Source organism: Eurosta solidaginis, chromosome 2 (genome assembly GCF_040869045.1).
Source record: "Eurosta solidaginis isolate ZX-2024a chromosome 2, ASM4086904v1, whole genome shotgun sequence".
NCBI lineage: Eukaryota > Metazoa > Arthropoda > Insecta > Diptera > Tephritidae > Eurosta > Eurosta solidaginis.
In genome coordinates, this window is record NC_090320.1 from 46,631,340 (window position 1) to 46,651,894 (window position 20,555).

General features: G+C 31.7%; 1 protein-coding gene across 1 annotated transcript in view; it reads left to right on the forward strand.

Moving 5' to 3' along the window:
- The window catches only part of LOC137242099 (uncharacterized), a 29,406-nt gene extending 10,337 nt beyond the window's left edge, over positions 1-19,069 (forward strand). The window contains exons 2-5 of the mRNA XM_067769469.1: positions 15,281-15,408; positions 15,489-15,780; positions 18,430-18,576; positions 18,646-19,069. Of these exons, the coding sequence (XP_067625570.1) occupies positions 15,281-15,408; positions 15,489-15,780; positions 18,430-18,576; positions 18,646-18,797 (719 nt within the window). The 3' untranslated portion in view covers positions 18,798-19,069. The remainder of the gene's footprint in view (positions 1-15,280; positions 15,409-15,488; positions 15,781-18,429; positions 18,577-18,645) is intronic.
- Positions 19,070-20,555: the final 1,486 nt, after the last annotated feature.

Consider the following 20,555-nt stretch of genomic DNA (forward strand, 5'->3'; position numbering starts at 1 on the left):
TTTAATTTATTTTATTTTATTTCATTTTATTTTGTTTTCTTTTATTTTCTTTTATTTTACTTACCTTATTTTATTTTATTTAATTTTATTTTTTCTTTATTTTAATTTTATTTTTATGTAATTTGATTTAATTTAATTTTATTATATTTTTTTCTTCATTTTTATTTAATTTTTTATTTTATTTGTCTTATTTTATTTTATCTTATTTATTTAATTTAATTTAATTTGATTAAATTTTACTTTACTTAATTTTTTTCTAAATTTTTATTTTATGTTCATTTTACTTTATTTTATTTCATTTTATTTTATTTTAGTTAAAATTCGTAAATTTAATGAGTTTGAGACGTATTGACAATAAGTTATCTTATTAAATTATTGTGTTTTTATTATGATTAAATGACGATTAAATCAAAGATCATTATTTTATTTTATTTCACTTTATTTCATTTCATTTTATTATTTCATTTCATTATATAATTTCATTTAATTTTTTCTTTATTTTTATTTTATTTTTTATGTTAATTTATTTTATTGGTTTTATTTTATTTTATCTTATTTATTTAATTTAATTTAATTTGATTGCATTTCATCTTACTTTTTTGTTTTTTTTTTTTAATTTTATTTTTTTCTTTATTTTTATTTTTAATTTTATTTAACTTTATTTCATTTTATTTTATTTCACCTAATTTTATTTTATGTTATTTTATTTTATTTCATTTTATATAACATTAAAAATGTAATGAGTTTGAGTCGTTTTCACAATAACTTCTCTTGGTAAATTACTGTGTTTCTTATTATTATTAAATGACGGATAAATCAAAAATCATTATTTTACTTTATTTCACCTTATTTTATTTTATTTCTTTTTTCCTTTATTTGATTTAATTTAATTTTTTGTGTGTTCTGTTTTGTTTAATTTTATTATATGTTTGTGATAGCAGTAAGGAATGGTATCAAATAATATTAATTACTAGCTTTTGAAAAGTCGAATTTTACCACCTAAGAAAAGCTTACAGAAGCTTGATCCGTAGACGTCCCAAAAATATTTGGCGAGATTAAGAGAAGGCCTTTGAATAAGGCTTGGTCAGTGATAGCAGTGGTAGGAGGGATGTGCGGGTTGAAATAGGAAACAATCGGACATATTTTATGCTCATACCCTGCGCTTGCCAGGCTAAGATTCCAGCAAAAAGCAGTGATCAGATCTAGAAGCAGCAAGAGGCATATGTCTTAGAAAGCTTGTAGTATTTGCAAAGAGGACGGAGTTATTTTATAACATAGTTATGTATTGGTTTTTGATAAGTCTTTTCTGTTTGATCGTAAGACAAACTTTTGGTAACATTATGGACTCATTCAGTCTATGTGAGGTCCTCACAGACTGGCCAGTTCAGCCTAACCTAACCCAAGGCATTTATTTATATAATTTTCCCACTGATATGTAAATAAAAGAAATCATACGTAATGTATATTTATGAACATAAGAATGTTTAAAAAAGTACCTGACATTTGGCATGTGCAGTAAATGTTACAGTCCGACTAAGTAAATTTGTAATTACGCTACATATTTTTTGTACGGAGGCTATATATTTATTTTCAATAATTTCGTAAGACTTTTACAGTATTCATAATTTTTTTATTTATTTATTTGATTACATATAAGAAGTTTTTTTTAATTATTGGGCTTTACGTAGAGGTACTTACAAACAATCAAAAATATCAGAAATATTCTAAAAATCGATACTCGTGCTGTCCAGTTAATTGAGTTGAATTGTAAGCAGAGTAGAAATCTTAAAAATATATTTTCTCTAATATCAATTATAAAAACCATTGTATAAAGCAATATGAGCAAAGCTCGCTAATTAAATACATATGATCAGATTGATATAATAGTAACAGCGAAAGTATTAAAAACAAATACTGTAAAAATCCGAACAAATGTTACTAAGCTTTCAAAAGCGCGCCTAAAAATCATATCCACACCATTAGGAATAAACTACATACAGAGTGTATGTGCCTACATGGTGATCAAAAGGAATATAAACAAAAAAGGCAACTCTTGGAGACCAATTGTACAGCGAACAACGGAACATTCATATGGCTTAGCAGCTAAAGGCTTGCACTGATATGAATGTTGGAGATTCGAGTTCAACGCTCAGCTCCCGAAAAGCTAGCTGATAAAGAAGTAAAATTCAGAAACATGTCCTAGTAACCATCGCAGTTTGTAAACTTACAATTTTTCTCTAATATCAATTACAAAAAACATTGTATAAAGCAATATGAGCAAAGCTCGCTAATTAAATACATATGATTATAGTTGCTATATACTTAAATTTAAAAAATGTGGTATGCTCATAAAAGATTTGTAATTATGTAAAAACAAACAAAATCAGAGAATTATGTTAAAGACGCCAATGCAAAACGATGCTGACTTACATCAATTCGAAATGCTAAGTAGCAGCTGCCTACAAAACCAAAATATACAATTTGCAATATCATAATTTTTGCACAACGTGAATGACGGTGTATATATGCAAATGTATGCAAATAGTACAACTACCCTCCAAAAAATGCGATTAGTCAAGAATGAAACCAGGATGCGGTGCAAAGGAATAGGCGACTGTAGCCCTTATGTTCGCTTTGGTTTGAGCATGTCTTACGGAGAGACCAATTGTACCTGTATTTGCTAAACGGATAGTGACGGACTGGCCGTCTTTATAACACTACGGGTACTGGCCGACAAGTCATTTTTCAACTCTTCCTCTCGATTTAGTCTTGCTCACAGCAGTCCAACAACCTATTAATGTGCGCGTTGGGAGAACTAAATTTCCAATACTGTATACAGAGAGTCTTTTGCCTTGAAAACAAGGGCAATGAAACATTAAGTGATCTGCGTTTTCCAATTCGGTGGGACAGTGTAGACAGAAAGAATCATCCTCCACCCTACGCTTTATAGATACTCCTTCAAACCGCCGTGCACACTCAATAACTTAGTTAGGAGGTAGTTTAGTTCGCCACGCTTCCGCTCGTACCCCTCTGCTATATTTCGAACTCACATGAAGATCCAGCGCTCTTTCCTCGATTCTTCCCAGCGTTGTTGCCACTTAACTGTTGTTCGTGGCCTTGCGCTTTTTTTGGCATCTTAAGGTAGTTGACCGATTCCAATGCGATACATATCGACCATTTCACTTGACAGTAGGTCTACTGGGACTTTCCGGGATAAAACATGGATTGCGTCATCGGACACCGTTATCGGAAGGCACAAGCTATTCGCATAGCAGTAAGACAGTGGGATGCAAGTATATTTTTTGGGTCAGCCATTCAAGCTGGTTGGATAATAGCTGATGTGGGTATCTTCATCTGGGATGCCGATGCTGGACATTATTCGCGTTAGGGCTCCACTTAGTTTTGAGTTAATGTTTCCTCCTAAATCGCAAAAGGGACTAGAGATCATCATTTATAACCCACTGTAGAGAAAAGTGATCAATCACAGACCACTCCCTTTACAGATTAGTCGCACGGTTTTTTTGCAGGGTAGCATAACATCTGAGAGAATTTGAGGGCTGTCTCTTAAGCTCGTTAGACCGCTCCCATGCATAAATATATTGCCGAAGAGCATAAATAAACAGCTATGCAGAATCTAGTTTGTCAACTGCAAATTAAGCACAGCAAGTCTAAATGATAAAAACAAACAGAAAGCTAAAATTTCAAATTAAAGACTAGAAAAAATAAAAAACCACAAAAACAAAACAAATGTTAAATAATCAAAAATTATTAACTAATTCATTTGAAATTTTGAGTAATATTTACTATGCTACTGGCTCTCTCTTTTCAATTTGTATATTTAAAATAAAATGGGTTTAAAATTCGATATAGTATTTTTTGTATGTTATGCCCATTTCTTTTATTTTTTATACCCGGTAATTTAACTAACGACAATTTAAAAGTTTTGGAAAAGGGGCGTGGACCCACCCCTCGCTTAGGCAATCATATATATTATTTCTTATTGCTGTTTTTATGTACGGGTCCCTTTTCGCTCTTATTTGCAATCCAAATCTATAAATAAAGCTTGTGCTGTAAAGATGGATATTCGGACTCTTAGCGAGCTTTGCGAGCTTTTGTTCAGCTATATTTTATTAAAATAATTTGTTAAAGATAAACGATCGTGAGCACACAAAGAAATCTATTTGTATAATGACACTATTGCGAATATTTGCACTGCATTGCCGGTATTTGCTACCATCCGTTAGATGGCAGCGCAACTGTAAGTTTTAAAATGATTGATAGAACAGCTGATTTCTGTTGATATTTAACAAGAAATTTTTATATTGGTTGCGCAAGATGCGCACAGGTTCGGCTCGTCTCTCTATAATACTATTAATAATTCAACCCATAAATCGGGTAAAAATTGACCAATGAAATTTGATATAGGGTTTGTTTAAAAAAAAAAACAAGTAAGGACGGGACTGTCTTCGGCTATGCCGAAGACTTCAAACCTTTCATGAATGAGGCTGAACAATAATCTTATCCCGTTCGTAATCTCCAAATAATCGGATGTATAAGATAAGAAATATATAGTAAACAGATGTACGATTTTTAAGATAAATATAAAATAAAAAATGGTTGTATGGGATATATACTATATATAGCTCCAATCGAAGTGATTTTTACAGAAAACCTTCTATGATATATTAAAATATATATCACCGAGTTTCACGTTTATACTTTCTAAATTGCGGCAGGAATGGCCAAAATCGCCTTATCTGAACGATTGGTTGTATGGGAGATATATGTTATAGTGGTCCGATCCTACCGGATCCGACAAATGTATAATATAATACAAAAATACATCCTTGTGCCAAATTTCATTGAGATATCTCAAAATTTGAGGGACTATTTTGCGTTCAAACAGACAGACGGACGGACAGACGGACATGGCTATATCAACTCAGTTCGTCGCCCTGATCAATTCGGTATACTTAATGGTGAGTCTGTCTTCTATATTTCTCAACGTTACAAACATCGGACCAAAGTTAATATACCATTTCGTGTTCATGAAAGGTATAAAAAGCTTAGTTAAAATTTAGGAAAATGGGTGTGCCGCCGCCCACATTGCGTAGAAGAAAATTTTGAAGTTTTGCAAGTCGTTAATCAGAATTTTGGTTCTTGGAATTGCATATATGGATTTGAGCAAAATTTCGATGACGGCCCAACCCACGTTTTCTTAAAAAGTTTCTTTAACGTTTTAGTGATGGTAAGGTATTTATGAACCCAGCAAAAACTGGCATAAGCGGCTGATAACAATAAGAAATTGCTTCCCAAGGCATCCGGTTCTATGTACAGTAGCGACTCGGGATTTTTCCCGCCCAAGGGCTGTCATTTCACTGCAACCCCATTTAATTTGTTGCGTCCCTCCCACAATCCGTGATTGGTCGCACCCATTAGATAAGGCGAAGCACTGATACAACAACAACAACAGCAATAAGAAATACTGGTTTCACTTCCGACAAATAAACCTCACTTACTTAACTAATCAACGTTTAAACGATTATGACTGTGCAAAAAGGCTCACCAGTAGCTTCTTCCATGGGATAACTGGCGCGATTGGTCACACCAAGGGAAATGATATCGTTTTCTACCTGGTCCGTCCAGCGGAGTGGGGACCGCCTTGTTCCTCTGCTTCTATAGGCGGGTTCCGATTAAAATACTGTGACGAATATCAGCATCACTAACTGTTAGTTAATAATCACGCAACAACAAAAACATGACGCAGCCGCTCTTATGTAAAAGGCAACGAAGGAATACAGAGATATAGTCATCAGCCGAAGTAGTTACTCACACATACACACGCATATGGCTATGGGAGAGCCGTGGACTACAGATACACATGTATATAGCTGGTAACTAACCAATCATGAGTTACAACTGTTCGGGAAATTACTAGATTTTAGGAGAAATGGGTGAACGAGGAAAGCGAGAGTATAAAAGCTGCGCAAGCAGAGTAATAATGAATTAGTTTTGATTTAAGCACGCTATTGGTTGTGAAGTATAATTTTGAAGTACTACTCCCAAAGTAATCTAAAAAAAGACCTGTTGCAATACTGAATATTGGAGTGATTTATTCAACAGTTTAGCGATACGAACGTTAGTCGAAGGTTTCACATAGCGAAATTTCCCAAAATTCGTTACAATACTTTCTTAGTCGGAGAGCATCATCTTTTATTCGCATAACATAGCTAAGCCTGCGTAGCCACTGTGCTTTAATTCGCTGGACAATGTTGATGTCTGCATAAAGATCGTAATGTAAGACGCGATAACCTGCGAGGAGATTTTAGGCCGAGATTCTCGTAAAGCTCAGCATTAAATCTTTTTCGGTATTCGTCGTCGCCAACGCGTAGAGGTGCGTAAATCGTTCGGAAAACTTTTCTCTAGAACACTCTCAGAGCCGCCTCATCTGATGTTGTCATGGTCCATGACTCTGCATCATATAGCAGGATGGGTACGATAGGCGATTTGTCAATGTTGTTGTATTAAGCTTTTGGGGAGTGTTAGTGATGTTGATGATACTTTGGCGGATATAGATCCGGTACTTTCCGGTAACAAATCACCATTAAGGAACTAGTCCGACCATCGCGGAACAAGGCGACTTCTAGAGCATGATATTTGTTTGCCAAGAGAGGATTTTACTTTTCAATTGCCAACCTAGTCCAAAGAAGCGTTTATTGGCTGATAATTCAGCTATGCTTAATTTAAATTTTAAATTTTATAAACATGATAAATTTTGGACACCTTAATACATACAAACATACATACGTATGTGTATAAACATAGTCGTAACACGGTAGTAGCTCTAATAATTTCACTCTCGTTTGCAATACCTAACATCTATGCGTGAAATATTTTTATTTACTTATTAATCAATAGAGACAACAAACGATATTTGTTGTTTACTTGGTTTTATTTAGCGTCTACGCTTAACCAATGCATTTGTTAATTGAAAATGTCTGCAATACCGGCAGCATTTGTTTACATTTCGTTTATTTACGGCATTTAGGAATAGATACCGTTATGGACTGTTTGGTGGTAAACACACATAAATATGCATATACATATGTATGAGAGCTTGTAGTCAATTATATTGGATCAATAGCTATGCGCTTTATTTGTTGTTATGAATCTGAACCGCTTGTGGTGGGATTTATTGCATGAAAAATAGGTGTGAATAGCGCATAGGTGAATACGTAAGAACAAAAAAAAAATGAAAGAAATATGTAATGGCATATGATATGAGAACAAGTTGCTCGCTTAAGTCTTTTGTTTTATTTCCAAGTTAATTTGTAGAGTATTTTCTACACAAAATGGTGTTCATTTATGTCTTGCACTCACAGTTATAGATTTTCAGGGTCATACACTGCAGCTATGTTTGACTCAAATTACACTGCCCACCTTTTTGATGAATCCAGACATGCCCCAAAAATCAACGCACAAAAGGTCAATGTATGAGTGAAACTGTGACTTAGTTTCACATCCATCTATCTACATATGCACTTAATCAAAATTTTGATGTAATCAGACTCTATGCACATGGGAAATTGTTATTATTTTTGACCTTTACAGTGCGACTCTGCTCGCTTTTTATGCTGCTATTTAAGGCGATCTTTGTAGGTCAAGTTCAGTTACAAAAAGAAAAAAAAAACTTCATTGCGCACTTAATAGGAGAAAACGGAATAAATACAACGTGTTCACATGCTTTCGGTTTCCTGTGCATACATATAACCTTTGTAATTACACAAGTGGATACATACCTACATACATATGTACATATATTTAGTAATGTTGTGACCAACTAAACCGCATTTTTGATTTTAAAAAACTGAAGCGCTTAACCCTAAGAAACAATAAGAAAAAATTAAGGCACGTGTGTTTGGTGAAGTATAAAATAAACAAAAACTTTATCGAATTTGGATATACTAAAATAATATATATATATATAATATATAAAATTTGGATATACTAATAAAACATTTTTAATAAAATAATAAAATAAAGTAACATAAAATAAAAAAGACAAAATAATATAAAAAAATACACAGAAATAAAATAATATAAAATACAATTAAACGTAATGAAATAAATGAAAAAATAAAACGAAAAAACACAAATTAAATACAATGTAATACATTAATAAAATAAAATAATAAAAAACTGAATAAAATAAAACAAAATAAAATAAGATAAAATAAAATAAAACAATTTAAATCCCAGAAAGTAAAAGTATTAAAAAAATAATATAAAAAAAATAATAATAATAATAAAATAATATGAATTAAAATAAATGGCAGAAAATAAAATAAAATCAACGAAGATAAAATTAAATGAAATAAAGTAAAATAAAATGAAATAATAATATAGAGGCGAAACAAATAAAATAATACAAAATAAAATTAAATGAAATAATTATATGTTTGTATGTTTAATGGTGTGTTCAATTTTGCCACACAATAGTCCAATGGTTAGGTTAAGGGTTGAACTGTCCGGTTCATGAGGACGTTACATAGACTGAATGAGTCCGTAGTGTTACTAGCCCAATGGTTAGGCGATTGGGATTTCAGCAGTTTGACCGCGGTTCGATTCCCGGTAAAACCTGTTGAAATAAATAAACATTACGAAGTTGCCTGACGATGACGATGTGGCAGTTTTCGAAATGGTACCATCGCAATATGCCAGTAAATGCTTCCTTAAACCAGAAATAATAATTGAATAACAATGATCATTTATCGGTGTTAAGCTCATTAATTCTTAAAAAATCTTAAGTTAAATGAAATAAAGTAAAATAAATTGAAATAATATAGTACCGAACAAAATAAAATAATATAAAATAAAATAAAATGAAATAAAATAAAATAAAACAAAATAAAATGAAAGAAAATAAAATTTATAATCTTTTTTTTTAAATGAAACAAAAAGAAAAAATAAAAACGAAAAATAAAAAACTAAATTAAATTATACAAAATAATATTACAGAAAATAAAATAAGATAAAATAAATGAAATAAAGTAAAATAAAATAAAACAATATAGAGGCAAACAAAGTAAAATTAAAAATAAAACTAAAATAAAATAAAATCCAACAAAACAAAATAAAAAGTAATGAAATGAAATATAATTAAATAAGGCATAATAAAAAAAATATAAAATAAAATGAAATAAAACAAAACAAAATATAATTTATTAAATAAGATAAAATAAAATAAAATAATATTAAATAAAATAAAATAAAACATAAAATAAAATTTAGTAAAATAAGATAAAATAAAATAAAATAAAAAATTACAGTAAAATAAGATAAAATAAGTATATAAAATAAAACAAAAAGAAATAAATTAAAATAAAATAAGAATTTTGAGTAGTTTTAATTAAAAAATTAAAAAGGATGGAGCACTTAAACGAAATAAAATAAAATAAGTTAAAACAAAACAAAATAAAATAAAATAAAGATAAAAAAATAGAATAAAGCACAATAAATTGGAAAATATAAAATAAAATAAAATCAAACAAAACAAAACAAGAAAATAATTTAAAACAAAATAAAAAATAAAATACAAATTATCAGTAGTTTTAAGTAACAAATTAAAAAAAGAGGGAGCAACGAAGCAATTACATGAAATTAAATAAAGAAAAATAAAATAAAGAATTTTATAAAATTTCAATTATAAAATAGTTTTTCTAAGCGCGGTCCCCCCGACAGTGATTTTTCTACACTCCGAATAAAATGAAATAAAATAAAATAAAATAAAATAAAATAAAATAAAATAAAACAAAACAAAATAAAATGAAAGAAAAAAATTATAAAAAAAATTAAACCAAAAGAAAAAATAAAAACGAAAAATAAAAAAATTAAATTAAATTATATAAAATAATATTACAGAAAATAAAATAAAATAAAATAAAATTAAATGAAATAAAGTAAAATAAAATAAAATAAAAAAATATAGACGCAAACAAAGTAAAATAAAAAAATAACTAAAATAAAATAAAATAAAATAAAATATAACAAAACAAAATAAAAAGTACTGAAATGAAATAAAATAAAATTAAATAAGGCATAATAAAACAAATAAAAAAATAAAATGAAATAAAATAAAACAAAATATAATTTATTAAATAAGATAAAATAAAATAAAACAAAATAATATAAAATTTAGTAAAATAAGATAAAATAAAATAAAATAAAATAAAAAATTGCAGTAAAATAAAATAAAATAAGTAAATAAAATAAAACAAAACGAAATAAAGTAAAATAAAATAAGAATTTTTAGTAGTTTTAATTAAAAAAAGGATGGAGCAATTACATGAAATAAAATAAAATAAGATGAAACAACACAAAATAAAATAAAATAAAATAAAATAAAGTAAAATAAAACAGAAAAAATCAAAATAAATTGAAGAATATAAAATAAATTAAAATCAAACAAAATAAAATATGAAAATAATTTAAAACAAAATGATATAAATTAAAATAAAATAAAAAATAAAATACAAATTATCAGTAGTTTTAAGTAGCACATTAAAAAAAGAGGGAGCAACGAAGCAATTACATGAAATTAAATAAGGTAAAATAAAATAAAACAATTTTATAAAATTTCAATTAGAAAATAGTTTTTCTAAACGCGGTCGCCCCCGACAGTAATTTTTCAACACTCCGAGTGTATTCCTATCATGAAAAGCTTCTCAATAAAGATTCATCTGGCTTACCTTCGGAGTCGGCACAAAGCATGGCACCGAAAATTTGTAGGAAAAATTAAAAGGAGCACGAGGCAAGTTGGAAGAGAGCCTCGACTTAAAATCTCCTCGCAGGTTTATTGCGTCAAGTATTTATTATTATTAAAAATAAATAAATGTAAGGCGCGATATTCTAGATCGAGCTTCTATTCCAATTTTCCGTCGTGCTCCATTTAAATTTTTTTTACAAATTGGCGGGACTTGTTTTATGCCGACTCCGAACGGAATCTGCAAGGTAGATGAGTTTTCTTTGAGAGCTTTTCATGGCAGAAGTACATTCGGAGTGCTTGCCAAACACTGCCGAGGGGCGACCCCGTTAGAAAAATTTTCTTCTAATTATAAAAACTTGTTTCTAAAATTTTGATATTGCTTTACCCAGGGTGTGAACCCAGGATCTTCGGTGTGGTAGGCGGAGAACGCGACTTTCACAGACTATGTTTGTTATGAATAATGGCGATTAACTATAAAAACAACAAAATTGAACTAAATAAAAAAAATATACACCAAACCCAAACTAAATTAAAAAATTAAGTAGAATTAACCTAAATGAAACATTTTTTTTAACGAAAGTTACAACGAAAAAAATGAAATAAATAAAATAATTTAACAAAAATTAAAGAAAAAAGTTAAATAGATAACTATATAAATAAATATCAATTTATGAAAGTTTCGCAACCGTTCACAACCAACTTATTTTGTTCTTTTAACAAAACAAGAAAATAATTTAAAACAAAATAAAAAATAAAATACAAATTATCAGTAGTTTTAAGTAACAAATTAAAAAAAGAGGGAGCAACGAAGCAATTACATGAAATTAAATAAGGTAAAATAAAATAAAACAATTTTATAAAATTTCAATTAGAAAATAGTTTTTCTAAGCGCGGTCCCCCCGACAGTAATTTTTCTACACTCCCAATAAAATGAAATAAAATAAAATAAAATAAAACAAAACAAAATAAAATGAAAGAAAAAAATAATAAAAAAAATTAAACAAAAAGAAAAAATAAAAACGAAAAATAAAAAAATTAAATTAAATTATATAAAATAATATTACAGAAAATAAAATAAAATTAAATGAAATAAAGTAAAATAAAATAAAATAAAACAATATAGACGCAAACAAAGTAAAATAAAAAAATAACTAAAATAAAATAAAATAAAATATAACAAAACAAAATAAAAAGTACTGAAATGAAATAAAATAAAATTAAATAAGGCATAATAAAATAAATAAAAAATAAAATGAAATAAAATAAAACAAAATATAATTTATTATATAAGATAAAATAAAATAAAATAAAATAAAATAAAACAAAATAAAATAAAATTTAGTAAAATAAGATAAAATAAAATAAAATAAAAAATTGCAGTAAAATAAAATAAAATAAGTAAATAAAATAAAACAAAACGAAATAAAGTAAAATAAAATAAGAATTTTTAGTAGTTTTAATTAAAAAAAGGATGGAGCAATTACATGAAATAAAATAAAATAAGATGAAACAACACAAAATAAAATAAAATAAAATAAAGTAAAATAAAACAGAAAAAATCAAAATAAATTGAAGAATATAAAATAAAATCAATCAAAATAAAATATGAAAATAATTTAAAACAAAATGATATAAATTAAAATAAAATAAAAAATAAAATACAAATTATCAGTAGTTTTAAGTAACACATTAAAAAAAGAGGGAGTAACGAAGCAATTACATGAAATTAAATAAGGTAAAATAAAATAAAACAATTTTATAAAATTTCAATTAGAAAATAGTTTTTCTAAACGCGGTCGCCCCCGACAGTAATTTTTCAACACTCCGAGTGTATTCCTATCATGAAAAGCTTCTCAATACTCATCATGGCACCGAAAATTTGTAGGAAAAATTAAAAGGAGCACGAGGCAAGTTGGAAGAGAGCCTCGACTTAAAATCTCCTCGCAGGTTTATTGCGTCAAGTATTTATTATTATTAAAAATAAATAAATGTAAGGCGCGATATTCTAGATCGAGCTTCTATTCCAATTTTCCGTCGTGCTCCTTTTAAATTTTTCTTACAAATTGGCGGGACTTGTTTTATGCCGACTCCGAACGGAATCTGAAAGGTAGATGAGTTTTCTTTGAGAGCTTTTCATGGCAGAAGTACACTCGGAGTGCTTGCCAAACACTGCCGAGGGGCGACCCCGTTAGAAAAATTTTCTTCTAATTATAAAAACTTGTTTCTAAAATTTTGATATTGCTTTACCCAGGGCGTGAACCCAGGATCTTCGGTGTGGTAGGCGGAGAACGCGACTTTCACAGACTATGTTTGTTATGAATAATGGCGATTAACTATAAAAACAACAAAATTGAACTAAATAAAAAAAATATACACCAAACCCAAACTAAATTAAAAAATTAAGTAGAATTAACCTAAATGAAACATTTTTTTAAACGAAAGTTACAACGAAAAAAATAAAATAAATAAAATAATTTAAAAAAAATTAAAGAAAAAAGTTAAATAGATAACTATATAAATAAATATCAATTTATGAAAGTTTCGCAACCGTTCACAACCAACTTATTTTGTTCTTTTAACCGCCATGTTCCTCGTTCATAAAACTACTTCAAATTTTGTTAATGTACAATTGTCGGTTTACCAAAATAATTCAAGTTTTAAGATATTACGAAACAAAGTATTTTGCAACAATTAAAACGATTGGTTGGGTTTTTGATCGGTTGTCAGTGCACAGCGCTTGTTTGCAATTGAAGTACTTCAATTGCAGCAGCCATGAGTATTAGTTCACCGTCGATGAGTCAGCATGCCATGTACATTAGACCGGTTCAAAATTCTTTTAAAATTATAATTGTAATTAACCATTAATATTAAGTGTATCTTCACTGCACTTCAGTTCACAGAATTAAAATTTTGTTTCCCATATTCTTTGAAAGCTCCAGACCCAAATATAAGGGTACATATTTTTTGGAGTGCCGTCATATACAACATTTTTTTCAACTTGATAGAGAAACTAGGTGGCGCTAGTCTCGCGATATTTACTAAACTCATATTTAAGATCTGAATTGGCCTTCAGATCATGACCTAACCGAAACCAAATACGTCACTAGTTGGCATTGGGCTCCAGCTGTTTAGTTATTGTCCAGATTTAAGTGCAACACCGAACGAGATACTTAAAAAAGTTCTAGGAGACGGGGAGGATCTACCACGAAAGGACACCACTTCCCCTCTGCTTCAAACTATTTCGAGGACCTGATAAAGTCAACTGATGTCGTACTCCACGAGGTGACGTAGATTAGCCAGAGACTGAGCTTGCAGGCAGCGCTGTTTGTCACCACTTAACGCCGGGCAGATGCACTTAAGGTGATTTACAGTCTCGTCTCGTCTAGGCATCTTTATAACTCCCACAGCAATGACGATAGGAAACTCTCAGCCTTTTCTCATGCATACCAAAAAATGCAGCATCCAGTTATTACTCCTTCAAGTGTGGTAATTGTATTCCTACTAAGAATGTAAACGTGAAGGGATCTCTACAGATTACATTATGACTAGTTTTGCATAGATATCCGAGACCCTGGCGTTTGTGGTCATCTAGCGTTTGCTCGACGGTAGATATAATTTTGAGCATTAGCATGCATTTGGCAAAGGTCATGCTTAAGCGTTCTTTGTTGTCAGGAAGAATATGCTTTAGCGTGCCCTCCCTATCATGCTCGTTTACAAAAGAGTTTCCTTCAATATACCTGTGTCCCGTTTTGCTGGACCATCTCCTGAAGAAATCGGCCACAATTTAGTGCTGGTTCCGAATTGCATGAGTAAGAGCTAAGAGATATCCACTTGGAGATTTTCTCTCCGATATGCTTGGAAAGACATAAGGTCAACGACCATTACGACAATTAAAATGGCTAGTGGCTATTGTATAGACCACAAATATGTGCACAACATAAAATTTCGAATGGCTACAATGTCAACAATATTATCATTAGACCATACTGCTTTTCCAAAATGGACATAAGGTCAATTGTTTTTTCTGAAGTGCCCATACCGTAAATTAGCACCTCTACATTTTTATATATTAACAACTGTTGAATTTTGAATCAAAAACTGGTTCTACTTTTCCTCCTCTGATCTGGCTGAGCCTAGGTGGATTCTTTCAAAAAAAAAAAAAAAAAAAACATCAACTAAGCGTCTTACTAATCCTTCGGAAGTTTTCTACTCTCGTGGTGATCTTAAATTGCTGTATATGATTATGGGTTTTCCCGAAGTCAAATGGATTTCCTTAGAGGCCATAAAGTCAAATGGAGAACGGTCATAAAGTCAGTTGACCTTATGGCCATTTCAAGTGATTAATCTTATGGCCATTTGAAGTGGTCATAACGTCAATTAACCTTTGGGCTGTTGACCTTATGTCACCTCAATCGATATTCCGTAATAGTAGCATAATTAAAATTCTACCACTTACAATTACTCCACACGATAAGCTAACTTCAAACATCTTTTTTGTTTTTGTAATTTTTACAGCTCCATCCGATGATAGTTCTGCCTCCACTGCAAACACTGAGTTTGAAGTTGCACCCTGTGACCTAAATGATGCTAACAAAAATGAATGCATACGGAATTTATTTACACAAATCGTTCCACAACTCAAGGTAAGTATTGAGCTATTGTCATTTCCTTTGCGTTTTACAAATATTCTTAATATTTCCAAAACTAATACTCCTTTTCACAGAACGCCTTACCTCAATATGGCATGCCATCAATTGATCCATATTACTATCGTCGTGGCATTTTCCGCTACAACAACGATGGCGTTCAAGGTGGCCTACTCATCAAAAATATGTTCATAAATGGTATAAGTGACCTCAAGGCAAATACGTTCTTGTCAAATTTCACTGAAAAAGTTTTGATTGTTAAGTTGGGCATTGAAATACCGAGAATAAAAGCGAATGGACAATTTAAGGCCGATGTCAAATTGGGTGGCTTACGTTTGGTGCCAAAGGGACCTTTCAACATTACAATCGGTTAGTGTCATGAATGAAATTAAAATCAATTATGTATTTTTATTGGTTCCTGAATTGTCCACATTTAATTTACTATTCCCTTATTCACCGTTTAGGTACATACTTATTCAATATGCTTTTTAATCCAAATTGTGTGGAATAATTATAAGCGCGCTCCAAGAGCTTAGTAACATTGGGTTTATAGCATTGCTTTTATAAGCAGTACTTCCGTTGTTCACTATTAGATCAATATTATTATCTGTTTTTAGTTAGCGAGACATGCTCATATTGCCTTATACAATTGTTTTTATTACTGATATTAGAGAAAAATTATAAAGTTAACAAACGGCGAGGGTTACTAGGACATGTTTCTGAATTTCACTTCTTCATCAGCTAGCTTTACGGAAGCTGAGTATTGAACTCGAAATCTCCAAAATTCATATTATATAATAGTATAAAGGCAGCCTTTATCCACTCAGCCATATGAATGCCTTTGCAATGGTCCTTTGCAATGGTTGCCTTCTTGTTGCTATTCCTTTATTCACCATATAGGTGCATACTTATTCGATATGCTTTTTAATCCTAATTGTGTGGTATAATTATAGGCGCGATCCAAGAGCTTAGTAACATTGGGTTTATAGCAATGCTTTTATAAACAGTACTTCCGTTGTTCACTATTAGATCAATATTATTATCTGTTTTTAGTTAGCGAGACATGCTGTTGTTGTTGTAGCAGTGCTTCGCCCCACCTAACAGACGCGACCGATCACAAACTGTCATCAATATCCTCTAACGGGAGTCCAAGGAAACTTGCTGTTTCAACAGGGGTGGACCATAGGGAAAGGGGTGTTAGAGGCGTTGGTTCCACATTACAATTAAAGAGATGGTTGGTGTCATGTGGGGACACATTGCAAGCGGGGCATACATTTTGTATGTCGGGGTTGATTCTGGATAGGTAAGAGTTTAACCTGTTACAGTATCCAGAACGAAGTTGAGCCAGAGTGACACGCGTTTCCCTGGGGAGTATGCGTTCCTCTTCCGCAAGTTTTGGATACTTTACTTTGAGTACTGGGTTCACCGGGCAATTCCCGGCATAACGGTCCGACGCCTGTTTGTGGAGTTCACCAAGGACCTGCTTGTGTTTTTTCGCTTCATACGGCTGTGTTCTCAGATGCCGTATTTCCTCAAAATGCTTACGGAGATGACTCCTTAAGCCCCTAGGCGGTGCTGGCTCGTCAATCAGATGTCTGTTGGGATGCCCAGGTTTCTGGGTATTCAACAGGAACTGTTTGGTCAACATCTCGTTTCTTTCCCTGATGGGGAGTATTCTCGCCTCATTATGTAGATGGTGTTCTGGGGACATAAGAAGACAGCCCGTGGCAATTCTGAGAGCAGTATTTTGGCAGGCCTGTAGCTTCTTCCAGTGGGTAATTTTTAGGCTTGGCGACCATATGGGTGACGCGTAGCACGTAATCGGCTGGCTAATTGCTTTGTATGTAGTCATGAGCGTTTCTTTATCTTTTCCCCAGGTACTGCCAGCAAGGGATTTGAGGATTTTGTTACGGCTCTGAATACTCGGAACAATTGCGGCTGCGTGCTCACCAAAATGTAGATCCTGATCAAACGTCACACCCAAGATTTTGGGGTGTAGGACAGTCGGTAGCGTAGAGCCATCGACGTGGATGTTCAAAATGGTCGACATTTGGACGTCCATGTTGTAAATAAGGTCGCGGAAGATTTAGTCGGTGATAATGCCAGGTTTCGCGAGGCGAAAAAACTGGAGAGATCAGGGAGGTAGCCGTTTATTTTATTGCATAGTTCATCGATCTGTGGGCCTGGGCCTGTGGCCATTACTGTGCAGTCATCGGCGTAGGAAACGATTGTGACTCCTTCCGGTGGTGAAGGTAGCTTAGATATGTAGAAATTAAACAAAAGTGGGGATAGGACACCACCCTGTGGCACCCCTTGTTTAATTCTCCTTGGCTTTGATGTTTCGTTTCTAAATAGCACCGATGCCTGCCGACCACCCAGATAATTTGCGGTCCACCTTTTAAGACATGGGGGAAGGGTAGACCCTTCCAGGTCCTGCAGTAACGAGCCATGGTTGATCGTATCGAAAGCTTTTGATAGGTCTAGCGCTACGAGTACTGTTCTGCTCGCGCATTTTTTCGCATCCGACAGCACTTTGTCGCCAAAGGCGATGGAAACTTTGTCTTTGTGCTTAGTCGGATTCGATAGGGACTTTACGGTGGACCAAAGTTTACCCACACCGGTAGAGAGGTTACAACCTCTTAGGTGCTCCTCCCATTTCGCCCGCTTGTGTTCATCCACAAGCAATCTGATGCGTTGGTTTATATCCCTTATTTGGGGGTCGCCTGGATCAAGCTGCCTTATAAGGTCACGTTCTCTCGCTAAGTTTGCGGCCTCCGCCGGGAAGTGGGGCCGAATTTGGGGAATTCTCCCGGCGGGAATGAAACGTGCCGAGGCGGATTCAATGACCTTGCGGAAGGCACGCTCCCCTTGGCGGGCATCAGTCGGGATAGGGAGGGCAGCAAAGAGGTTGTCTGTAAAGGATTTATATTCTTCCCACTTTCCTTTTTTAAAAGAGACATGCTCATATTGCTTTATACAATTATTTTTGTTATTGATATTAGAGAAAATTTATTTCAGACAATATACGCGCTACCATATTGACTGATGGTGTAATGGAAACCACTGAAGGGGGTCGTCGCTTGAAGTTGCACCGTTTGAATGCCAATGTAGCAGTGGGTGATGCACGCGTGCTTGCAAATGGCATTTTCAGTGATCGTAATTTGAGTGAGTCGAACTTAACATTTGAAATTTAAATACACAATTTTAACGCTACTTTCATTCTTTATCTCTTAGATACAATGATTTTGAATTTGGTAAATGAGAATCTGCCTGAGATCGTGCGTGTGGGCATACCCGCCACGCGTGAACAATGGGCGCCCATCTTTGTTGCGCATATCAATCAATTCTTCGCGAATGTTCCTATTGATAAGCTTTTGCTAGAATAAAAAATAATATTTAACGAGCCTGGTATTATAGTAAAAGAAAAGTAAACACATTTCATAACAAAAAAAATATACAACACAAAATTGCTAGTATTTTCTTCTCAAGGCGCTAATTTTTCTAAATCAATGCATACTCGTATTTATTAAATTATTTTTGTGTTGCAAATAATGCACTAACGTACCTTCGTATATTAGAATATCTATAGTACTTAAGTTGAAATTTTATATGTTTAATATTTAATTTAAATAAAAAATTGCGTTAAAACTATAAACTAAAAAAAAAAAAACGCTTCGCGCGGTTTATCTCCGAGGAGATTTAGGTCGAGATTCTCTTCCAATTTGCGTCGTGCTCCTTTTAATTTTTCCTACAAATTGGTGGGATGGAACCTAAATGTTTTATGCCGACTCCGAAGGCAAGGCAGACAGAAATACAATCGGAGTGTTGACAAATCATTGTCGAGGGGCGCCTTCGTTTAGAAAAACTTTTTTCTAATTGAAAAACTTGTCTAACTTTTTGATGTTGCTTTGCCCGGAACTTGAACCCAGGACCTTTGGTGTGGTCCACGGCGGCCGCAAGTTCTTATAAGAAAAAATTAGTATGGAAATGTGATTTTAAGAATTACTCTAAACCTTTTGTATTTTTTATGAATAGGAGTGTATATGTTTTTTTATAAAATTTTTTTATTGTATTTTACTTTAATTGAAGGTAATTGCTTCGTTGCTCCATCTTTTTTTTTAATTTTTTACTTAAAACTACTCATAATTATAATTTAATTTTATTTATTTTCTTATTTTATTTAATAGTAATTTTTTATTTTATTTTGTTTGATTTTATTTTATTTATTTTATTTTGTTTTATTTTATTTTATTTCATGTAATTGCTCCACCTTTTTTTTTAATTTTTACTTAAGACTACTCATGATTCTTATTTGATTTTAATTTATTTCATTTTGTTTTATTTTATTTTCTTATTTTATTTAATTTCATTACATTTTATTTTGTTTTGTTTTATTTTATTTTATTTTATATTATCTTATTTTATTTTATTTTATTGTGTTTTATTTAATTTAATTTTGTTTTATTTTATTTTATTTTATTTTATTTTAATTTATTTTATTTTATCTTATTATACCCAGCTGAGCAGAGCTCACAGAATATGTTAAGTTTGTTCGCATAACGGTAATCCGTAACGGCATAAACTAAAATAGATAGATATAGACTTCTATATATCAAAATGATCTGGGCGAAAAAAGAAATTCATTTAGCCATGTCCGTCCGTCCGTCCGCCCGTAAACACGATAACTTGAGTAAATTATGTCAACATTCAACTCCAATAATGATATGGTGCAACAAAATACAAAACTAAAATAAAATTTCAAAATGGGCGTGGCTCCGCCCTTTTTCATTTAATTCGTCTAGAATACTTTTAATGCCATAAATCGAACAAAAATTTACCAATCCTTTTGAAATTTGGTAGGGCCATAGATTTTATAACGTTAACTATTTTCTGTGAAAATGGGTGAAATCGGTTGAAGCCACGCCCAGTTTTAATACACAGTCGACCGTCTGTCCTTCCGCTCGGCCGTTAACACGATAACTTGAACAAAAATCGATATATCTTTACTAAAATTAATTCGCGTACTTATCTGAACTCACTTTATCTTGGTATAAAAAATGGCCGAAATCCGACTATGACCACGCCCACTTTTTCGATATCGAAAATTACGAAAAATGAAAAAGATGCCATAATTCTATACCAAA